At 37.3% G+C, this 10,000-nt stretch overlaps 1 protein-coding gene across 1 annotated transcript; it reads left to right on the top strand.

The window, feature by feature from the left end:
* The first annotated feature begins 1,157 nt into the window (after positions 1 to 1,157).
* On the top strand, positions 1,158 to 4,547 carry LOC138055559 (uncharacterized). The gene is made up of 6 exons (XM_068901466.1): positions 1,158 to 1,213; positions 1,676 to 1,770; positions 2,775 to 2,860; positions 3,489 to 3,584; positions 3,873 to 3,957; positions 4,433 to 4,547. The coding sequence occupies exons 1-6, from the start codon at positions 1,181 to 1,183 to the stop codon at positions 4,545 to 4,547; spliced, it is 510 nt and encodes a 169-aa protein (XP_068757567.1). The 5' UTR covers positions 1,158 to 1,180.
* Positions 4,548 to 10,000: the final 5,453 nt, after the last annotated feature.

Below are 10,000 nucleotides of genomic sequence, written 5' to 3'. Positions count from 1 at the left end.
AGTTGGTTGTCATTACAAAATGAAATTCCAAAAGTAACAAAAATAATTAAATGGATGACAATTTAACATGAAATACACACACACACACATATATAATTTCTTTGTGCTCTAGGTCTTGTCTTTGTGGGATTTCTGAGGGCTTCAATGATCTTTAGCATACGATACAAAGTCTTGTCTCTCACTAAAGTCCCTGAAGTCCCCAGAAGTATGGTATGGTTACAGTTAAATGCCAACATCTGGGCACATTTTTGTGAGGAATCGAACATGTCCCCATATTCTGAACTGTCCCACACAGCTGGTGTGCATTCATATGTCTGTCCCCGTAAGAGTGCAGGGGTGAATGCCCATACAATGTATATGTGTGTGTGTGTATATGTATATGCACTGATTTTTTTTTTTATCTTAATGTCAATACCTTTCTTTGTAAGGTGAAACAAGAAGATACCTTGAGAGGTTAGCGCAACAAAGTGATGATGATGGTAAGCTCCCTGTGATGTAATCTCTGCTTTTTCAGACAGCACTGAACAAATAATACAAAAACAAAAACAAATTGCAACTTCTTTCTAAGTGAAACATGACATTTTTTGCCATTTTAACTCCCTCCCTCCTTTCCTGTATGGGAATAAAATTGATCAATACAGTTTCTTTCAAGACAATGTTTAGATAGAATTGGGGGCAAAGGACCCTAATTGCAACATACAGAATGTTCCTGGTCACCGCCTCTTTGTAAAAATTAAAAAAATTGTAAATGCTTTATTTATATTGGATGTGCACTTTGCTATCAAGCTAGTTCACAGACACTCCACGTTTTAATAATCTGAAAGAAGCAAATTTAACAGAAACATGGTGAGAGGCAACCATTTTTACAACGCGTGGCAGAGTTGAATCGGTGACAACTGGAAACAAATCCTGACCAGAGGTTAGAATGGGATTTGAACCCGGGGCAACCGCATGCAAACCCAACACCCTAACCACTGGAAAACGCCTTCTACGGCTCACTTTCATACTCTAAGTGACTGTAAGTAACTTACAATTCAAAGATTGATATTAACCCAAAATGTTCATGTAGACCTACAGTACTCTGAAATTTACATTAACAAGATATTAATAATAATAACAGTAATTATTATTGTACTCCATTCTTATAAAGGTACTTGGGATCTACACCACAGTACATTTGATGATGATGTTATTGTTGTACAAGATCTTCAAGGTAAGGAAGTAACTGTGGAACTATAAATTATTAGACTACTAGTGTGTGGTGCCCTTTTAATGGGTTACAGTGTAACAATCTTGCTTTGATATTTGTCTTCATTGCCAATTTGTAGTGAACCAACCAGGCTCCATTTTGTGTCCACACCACTTTTTTCCTGTACCCTTTAAAACACTACGGACAGATTGGACACCACTTCCTAAACATGCTTTGAGCTAACCACACTGACTAATAAGAATATTCAGTTTGTCCTACCTGTTACCTGCTTTAACAGTATAACTCTCTAACTCCATGATACCCCCAAGTAATTAAATCTATCTTGGATATATATATATTTATATCAAGATATATACCGGTATATATATGGCCTTATTGAAATAAAATTAATAATATTAGTGAGAATCCCATAAATCTGAACCTCCGTTTGCCTGTGTTTTAACTTTACTTTTTTGTGTGTATTAGTTATGCTGGCTGGCACGTGAGAGTTGCAGGGCAATGCTGATTGTTCTGCTGAATGAAAAGAAAGGCCTACACAGCAAAAGGGAGAATATTTTAAGGTAAACAAGTCCTCCTTTAAGTAGCGCAATGTATAAACAAACTCAATGCAGTTAAAATTCTTAAAATTCTATCCATTGAAGTCATATATATTGAGTCAACTGCTAAATGTACTTGCAACCTCTTTTAATACACAAGTTCAGTTTAAACTCTGTTTAAAGTGGTACTATGATCAAATTTTTACCCCTTGATTTTTTGAGTGTATCACAAAGAATTCCATGAAAGAACAAAAACGCCATTTACCGTCTGCAAATATCTTCATTAGTTCCGGAGATATTTAAGTTAGAAAAATGGGTAAAATATGCAAATGACATGACTGATGACATCATACACTCAACCTAATATTATATTGAGTATATAAATAGAGCTACCTTGGCCAATTTACAAGGCAGACCATTGAAACTTGGTAGTCTAATAGTTCTACAGGAAACACACCTTTGGCTCTAAAAAATTATGTTCTCATGGCAACTCACTCTTTTCCAGTACCCACCCACTTGATTTCATCATGACTTTCAGCTTGAAATGTTAAACAACGCTACAAAGTCGTGCTAACATATTTATATGCTTGCTGGATCATGCATATCTAGTGCTGTTAGCAAATATCCAAATGGAACGCCAAAGGTGGCCAGAAAAGCTCATAATATGGGGAAGGTGTGGAACCCAGTATGATGCTATGGTAACAGAACTGTCAAGCTCATATTGTGGAGAACATTTAGTAGAATCTTACTGCAAAAAATGAAAAAATTCTGATATAAATTGGTTAAGATATCTCTTTTTTGGAACTAAAAGAGATATTTGAAAAAAGTAATCAGCATTTTTCTTCTCACGCAGACTACTTGTTTATGTTTCAAAATGGCTTAGATAAGAAAGATGCGACTTTCGTCATAGTACCACTTTAAAGCATACAGGCAATTTAGGCATTGTATTGCCAGCATTCTTCCAGCGAGCTAAGTACAGTATGGTGAATCATGCTCACTTTGTTCACAATGGACTTTATCTTGAATAGGCTTCTTTATAGAGTAGTAAACTCTGAAAATCAACATCTTTGGCTCTTTTGGGTGGCAGAAATGTCATCTGATGATGGCAAAAAAGGTATGTATTAAAATTGCACTGTATTTCTTTAAAAACAAGGTTTTTCTTGTCACAAGCATGTTTAGCACATGACTTGCAAAGTTAATAAAGACAACAACACCATAAATTAAGTCAAGATTACCCGAGGAACAGTTTTCATTTGACGTGAGAAGTTGTGCAATTTGCCGATCTCCTACATACATCTGTAACTCTCACACAACAAGGTCTAAACCACCAATATTCTTAACACTGTTTTTTTATGTTCTGGGTAAAAACAGAGTGTATTACTTTTGACCACCACTGCTAACAACATCATCTTTAACAACCTCTACCTCAAATACTATGTTTGTTGTTTTCTTTTTAAGTGCAGTGTGAAACATGTCCAACAAAACATTAATTTCAGTAATTTCGTGCCATGAATGAAAATAAAAGAACAAAAAACAAAAAAAACAAAAACAAAACTAAATGACCTGCAACATACATTGCTGCCCTAGGATTTAATAATCAAATAAGACAAAAATAATTTGGGCATGCTGCCATCCATGACTACCCCAAAGCTCCTCACTAAAGAAGACAAAAAAAAAATCATGGCTAACTAAACTGATTGCTGAAATATATACTTGAATTATTGTCTTTAGCTTCCCTTCAGTCCTTGACAAATATGGCGGAGGTGGTATGGCAGAGAGGATCATCTGCCTTGTTCCATCACTTGGCAGCAATGCAGCATTTGTAGGAGAAATTTCTGGTGAGGAAAAGTACACATACAAGTACTTGGCAGATACTCTGTTTGCATGCATCTTATTCCTACTAACCCACTAATGTCAAGTCAAAGCCTAAAGTGATCAGCATTACCAACCAAGAATGTTTCATTTACATTATGATGACAGCTTGAAGGTAGCTTTTGCAAACCAGTATGTTAATTAACCCACAAACAAACTCCAGCAAATTCTTAAACACACCGTAATTCTTAGAATTATTATTATCTACCAACATTTTCTCTTTAATACATTTTGGGTAACATCTTTCCCTACAGAAACAGACCTGGATGCACAGGATGTGGCATTTGTGCAACTACTGGAAAGGGCAAGAAACCTTACCCATGACCTCACTCTGGAAAGGTAATTCCTTATTAGGAGCTTCGCACTAGTAAAAGAGAACTTTATTTTGGTATTAATGTTTTTGTCCTTATCATGGACTAGAAAGCACGAAAAAGGTGTTTTGCAAGAAAAACTGCTACATAACAATCCAATTTGAAAATGTAGGCCAAAACTCATCATTATGTATAAAACATAAGTAAAACATTTAGAAGAAAAGACCTTATTATTTTAAACAGAAACGACTTTTGGTGAGACATGCGCCTTAATTCCCTGAATAGTTTCAACACTTTTCACTTTGAATTTACTTCCCAAAAGGTTACTTCCAACTTTTGTGGGTATCCTTCAGGAAAAAGTTCGTACGCTCGTTTGTTTCCATAAAATCCTAACTCACATTCGCGTTTAAACGAGCTTTTAGCTCTTAGGTGACACGCATGTAAATAAAGTGTTATTATTATTATTATTATTATTATTATTATTATTATTGTGGTTTTGACAGGGAACAGCAGGAACACTGGAGAGCAGAAAGAGCTCTGCAAGAGAAAGAACTGCGGGAGTCAGAAAGGAGTGACCAAAGAGAAGCACTAAATGTAATCCACAAATCTATTTATTGATAAATGCATTTACTGGAAGATACAATATCAAAAGCCTTAGGTGCTCGGTGCTTCCAATAATTATGGTAAAAAGAACTTGATTTTGGTACTAATATGATTGTCCTTATCAGGGGATAGAAATAAAAGAAAAGCACAAAAAGCTGTTTTGTGAGGAAAGCTGTTATGACAATCCAATTTGTAAATAATAGCCCAAATATATATACACATGCATAAGAAATAAGTATAAATAATATACCTAAGAAAAAAAAATCAAAGGAAAGACCTTATCACTGTACAGAAAAAAATAGAGAAAACTTTTGATGAGCAATGTGGCTAAGTACATTGTACTTTCCAGGATGGTTTACACACTTTCATTAATTTTGTGGTCTTGACAGGGAACGGGCACATTGGAGAGCAGAAAGAGGTCAGCAAGAGAAAGAACTGCAGGAGGCAGAAACCAGTGACATAGGAGACGCAATTGAACAACAGAAGGAAGAAAAGGTTAGCGAGAACTCTCCATAAAGTTACAATTCACCAAAAATGATATAAATAGTGGACATGACACAAAAAGACTTCATTAATTGCCACTATAAATGTGAATGCAGAAAATGGTTAGCAAATTTCACACCCCACACTAGTGAATGTGCAGCAGCGATAGTTTCCTTTATGTTCTCAGAAATGGGTAGATTCTTGAAACATTACATGCTGCAGCTTTTCTCTCGTGCGCTGGAAATTTTTTCCTACTGCAAAAAGTAATGTGATGTATAAATCTAGTTAATCTATTACTGGGCCTGTAATTTTTACAATGGTAATTATCTTGGAAAGGGAACAAAGACTCACAGAAGAACCAGATTCTGGGATAAAAATAATCATAAGAACTCATGATGGAAAGAGGATGCAGCGGCTTTTTAAGGATACTGCCTTCTTTCAGGTGAGAGAAATAGAGAATAATTATAAAATATTAATTTTGTTTGTTGTATAATGTGGGAGAATTAAATCATGAACTTTGAAAAGCTAATAATGCCTGAAGATCAATACACTACTGTTTACCAGATTCAAATACGCCAACTAATGTTGTAAGCTGAACATTGCCATGCATAAAGAAGTTAAGGACAGTGCCTACAGTTATTGCGCATACATGTACATTCTGTGCATCTCCAGATACTCGGCTTTCCTATCGTTTGCAGGGATATTTTTGCACGGGTCAAAACTATGAAGAGAAAGTAGACCTTAGTAAGTTCTCTTGGTATCCAAAAAGAAAATTGGGGATAACCATGCATTCGTTACAGAGAATTGAGCTTCAATTTGAGAAAGATCGCCATACATTGCTTTGTATTTCAGAGCTTTATACAAATATTGTTCATGAATTATCTTTGAAAAATGCATGGTTACCCCCGATTTTCTTATTGGATTTCAATAAAACTGGTAAGATCTACCTTTCCTGCATAATCATAAATCGGGCCAAAAATACCTTTGAATTAGTAGGCACTGTCCTTAAGGAGTAACTTGATGATATATACTGGTTACTGAAAGTGACTGTTGCTTCTTACATGTAGTTGTTCATAGCTCATGATATCCAAAATGGCAGACATGACAACAGCCATAACAGATTTATGCAACTGCTTTTACAGATTGTGTTTGGAGTATTTGGGTGTTGCTGAAAACAATAAAACCACAAAAATATTAATATATAATGTAAGACTATAAAATGAAAAGGCTCTTTGATTATTATTTTTAATCCCCTGCTCTAAAACAAAGATCTACTTTTCTCTATTAACTCCTGAAGTGAAAAAGGTACGAGTTGGACATCTCAAACTATTCAATAGAATTCACACTTGCAGATATTTTACTAAACTTAATTAATTATGTAATTATTTAGAGAAAAGAAGGCTAATTTAACCAGTCTCATGCAAATAAGTTCATTTCACTACTAAAGTAAAGTAATGCTTACGGCTACAGCAATCCAAATACATCAAAATGGGCTAATTGCCCGGCAGGATTTTGGTCCAGGGGCAAAAACCCAAGGAGTCAGAATGGCTGGTCATGCATATGCACACAAGGTCAAAGAAGTTAGAAAACATTTGGTTCTGTATGAAGCAATCCCAATTTGAAGAAACCAGAAGCGCAAGGTGGTATCTGGTGATTTCTTAGTTCTTGTAAGGTGGTATTGGGTAACATCCTTGCTGCAATGAAGAAAGAAAAAGAAACAACATTAATTATTGTATAAGTCTAAGAAAGAAACTAAAAAGCAAATACTCGCTTCCAGTAATTCATAATATGATAACTACAAAGCAAGGCAGCTATAGCGAAAACTGTTTCTAATTTACTTCCTGTGGTTTGGTCATTGTCAGGAGGTGTATGACTGGGTAGGGTCATCCAATAATATGCCCTTATACTTCACCATCCAAAGGGGATCAACCATTGTTATGCACACAGACAGGTTGCAAACCAATGAGGTCCTAGACATTTCTGAACGAGTAAGTACTTGACAGGAATTTGAAAATGGTTATAATTGTGTGTACACTATTAATTTTGTTTCATATTGTCATTGCATTCAAAGAGCAGCCCTTAGTAACCCTTTCAATTTAAAGAATAACTTAATAGGCTTTAGGTCTTCCTTTTCATAACACCCCAATTCTTTTTCTATCAAAACAGGTTGAAGAGGAAATGAAAGTGGCTCTAAATAATTCAGAGGTAAGCAGGGCTTGAAATTGCAACCAATACATTCGCATTTGCGACTAGATTTTTCCCTTTGCTACTAAAATATATGGAAAAGTCGCAAATTTGCGACTCGTTGTAACCTTCGCTCTTTCGAAACAAAAGGGTTAGCAGTTTCCACTTTGCGGCTTCTTTTGCTAAAATAAATAAACATATAGATGACAAAATTATTTTGTTTCTCGCTGTGAATTTTCTCTGCGATGCGATGTTTATACGTGCACAGCTCCATCCTTCGATCATTCGCCATTTTCAGCGGTTTCTTTACACACAAGTATTGCGTGCTCATCTTTTTTGCTAAACCGCTGACAACACAATTCAGCGCGGCGATTTTGTGACTAAGATTTGCGAAATTGCGACTAAATTTTCGTATCATAACGCGAAATTGCGAGTGGTTTTTTTCGTTAATTTCGAGCCCTGGACCTTAAGGGAGAAGAAGTAAAGGAAATCAGAGATTAGAAAAGTGTGTTTGATGAGTTTTGTTGCTTTTTAACTGGGATTGGCGTGCTTTTTCGGCTGGCTGACTGCCTGACTGACTGACCGTCAATCAACTTTCCATTACGATCTAGCTACCTTTGGTCACTCATATTTCGTTCTTATCATTCATTTTGTTGTTTGTAATAATTTATTGTATTTCTGTGGGAGATGTATCCTTAGTGAGAATAGGCAAGCATTAAAAGTTTATATTGATTAAGTGAAGCATGATATAAGTTTCTAAAAATTTACAATGAAGCAGCTTGAGTTACTCTAAATTCATTTTGTCTAGCATCGGATCAAAACTATTATAATAATACTTACCTAATTGCATTCCCAATGGAGCCAGGTCCTCTGTGTCCATGCTCTTCGTGAGCAAGGATCTTTGCCTCCAGGTTCTTGGGAGCGTAACATTAGGCTTTCTGGTTCCCAATCGAGCCAAGTCCTCTGTGTCCATGCTCTTCGTGAGCGAGGATCTTTGCCTCCAGGTTCTTGGGAGCATAACATTAGGCTTTCTAGGTTCCCAATCGAGCCGGGTCCTCTGTGTCCATGCTCTTCGTGAGCGAGGATCTTTCCCTCCAGGTTCTTGGGAGCATAACATTAGGCTTTCTAGGTTCCCAATCGAGCCAGGTCCTCTGTGTCCATGCTCTTCGTGAGCGAGGATCTTTGCTTCCTGGCTCTTGGGAGCATAACATCAGGCTTTCTAGGTTCCCAATCGAGCCAGGTCCTCTGTGTCCATGCTCTTCGTGAGCGAGGATCTTTGACTCCAGGTTCTTGGGAGCATAACATTAGGCTTTCTAGGTTCTCAAGCGAGCCGGGTCCTCTGTGTCCATGCTCTTCGTGAGCGAGGATCTTTGCTTCCTGGTTCTTGGGAGCATAACATCAGGCTTTCTAGGTTCCCAATCGAGCCAGGTCCTCTGTGTCCATGCTCTTCGTGAGGGAGGATCTTTGACTCCAGGTTCTTGGGAGCATAACATTAGGCTTTCTAGGTTCCCAAGCGAGCCAGGTTCTCTGTGTCCATGCTCTTCGTGAGCAAGGATCTTTGCCTCCAGGTTCTTGGGAGCATAACGTTATTTTACTAATTCACCAACTGGCCCCTGCACAAATAGTATACATTTCTGGCATTTTTTCGCAATCCATCACAACAGAGAAAAAAAACCGAACAAACAAAGTCATCATGTTTTAATTTCATTAGATTTTCAAATTTTTCCTGATTAAGGCCAAGTGTATCAGTCAGTCCAAGACAACAGCCAAAGCCTGAGATGGTTTAGCATCCATGATCAATACCCGCTGAAATCGTAAAACCCGTGGGACTGAAAAACGATGTAAATAATGTGCTTTCAATCGAGTGCAAAAAATAGTTGCATAATAGAAACATAGAATAATTCCACAACAGTTCTAAATTGTAATCTGTTTAAACACAAGTCACACCAATAGCTCCTACTAGTGATGGAAACTACTATAATAACAATCCTTAGCTAATGGTATTTCCAATCGAGTCAGGTCCTCTGTGTCCATGCTCTTCGTGAGCGAGGATCTTTGCCTCCAGGTTCTTGGGAGCATAACATTAGGCTTTCTAGGTTCCCAATCGAGCCAGGCCCTCTGCGTCCATGCTCTTCGTGAGCGAGGATCTTTGACTCCAGGTTCTTGGGAGCATAACATCAGGCTTTCTAGGTTCCCAATTGAGCCAGGTCCTCTGTGTCCATGCTCTTCGTGAGCGAGGATCTTTGCCTCCTGGTTCTTGGGAGCATAACATTAGGCTTTCTAGGTTCCCAATCGAGCTAGGTCCTCTGCGTCCATGCTCTTCATGAGCGAGGAACTTTGCCTCCACGTTCTTGCGAGCATAACATTATCTTACTAAGTAAGTCACCAACTGACCCCTGCACAAATATTATACATTTCCGGCTTTTTTTGGCAACGCCTCACAACATAAAAACAAACAAACAAGCAAATTCATCATGGTTAAATTCTTTTAGATGTTCATATTTTTCCTGATGCAGCCATATAAATGATGTAATTGAGACCTGTTTGTATAGGGTGTCATCAATAGGTTATCGGGGGAGGATTGCTATCCAGGTGAACTTCATCTGGATAGCATCCCTCCCCTCTGCTGCCTTTTCTTCCAGATTTCTTTTTTGGCGAATTTTCCAAACAGAGAGGACCTCTCAGAAACAATCAATGGTAAGCCAATAAACCATGCAACTTTAGCTACCTTGAAAATGCATGCTGCCAAGTTACATTTTGGTTAAGACTCTGCATTGTAGTGGGAATGATTCTTTTAAGAA

This window comes from Montipora capricornis, chromosome 7 (assembly GCF_036669925.1).
Source record: "Montipora capricornis isolate CH-2021 chromosome 7, ASM3666992v2, whole genome shotgun sequence".
NCBI lineage: Eukaryota > Metazoa > Cnidaria > Anthozoa > Scleractinia > Acroporidae > Montipora > Montipora capricornis.
This window is presented reverse-complemented; position numbering and strand designations above follow the sequence as displayed.

Bases quoted from the DNA above. Each gene is read 5' to 3' on its own strand.
- LOC138055559 (XM_068901466.1), top strand. From the start codon at position 1,181: ATGATGATGTTATTGTTGTACAAGATCTTCAAG. The intron at 1,214-1,675 runs GTAAGGAAGTAA...TGTGTGTATTAG, and splicing joins TGTTGTACAAGATCTTCAAG to TTATGCTGGCTGGCACGTGA. The intron at 3,958-4,432 runs GTAATTCCTTAT...TGGTTTTGACAG, and splicing joins CATGACCTCACTCTGGAAAG to GGAACAGCAGGAACACTGGA.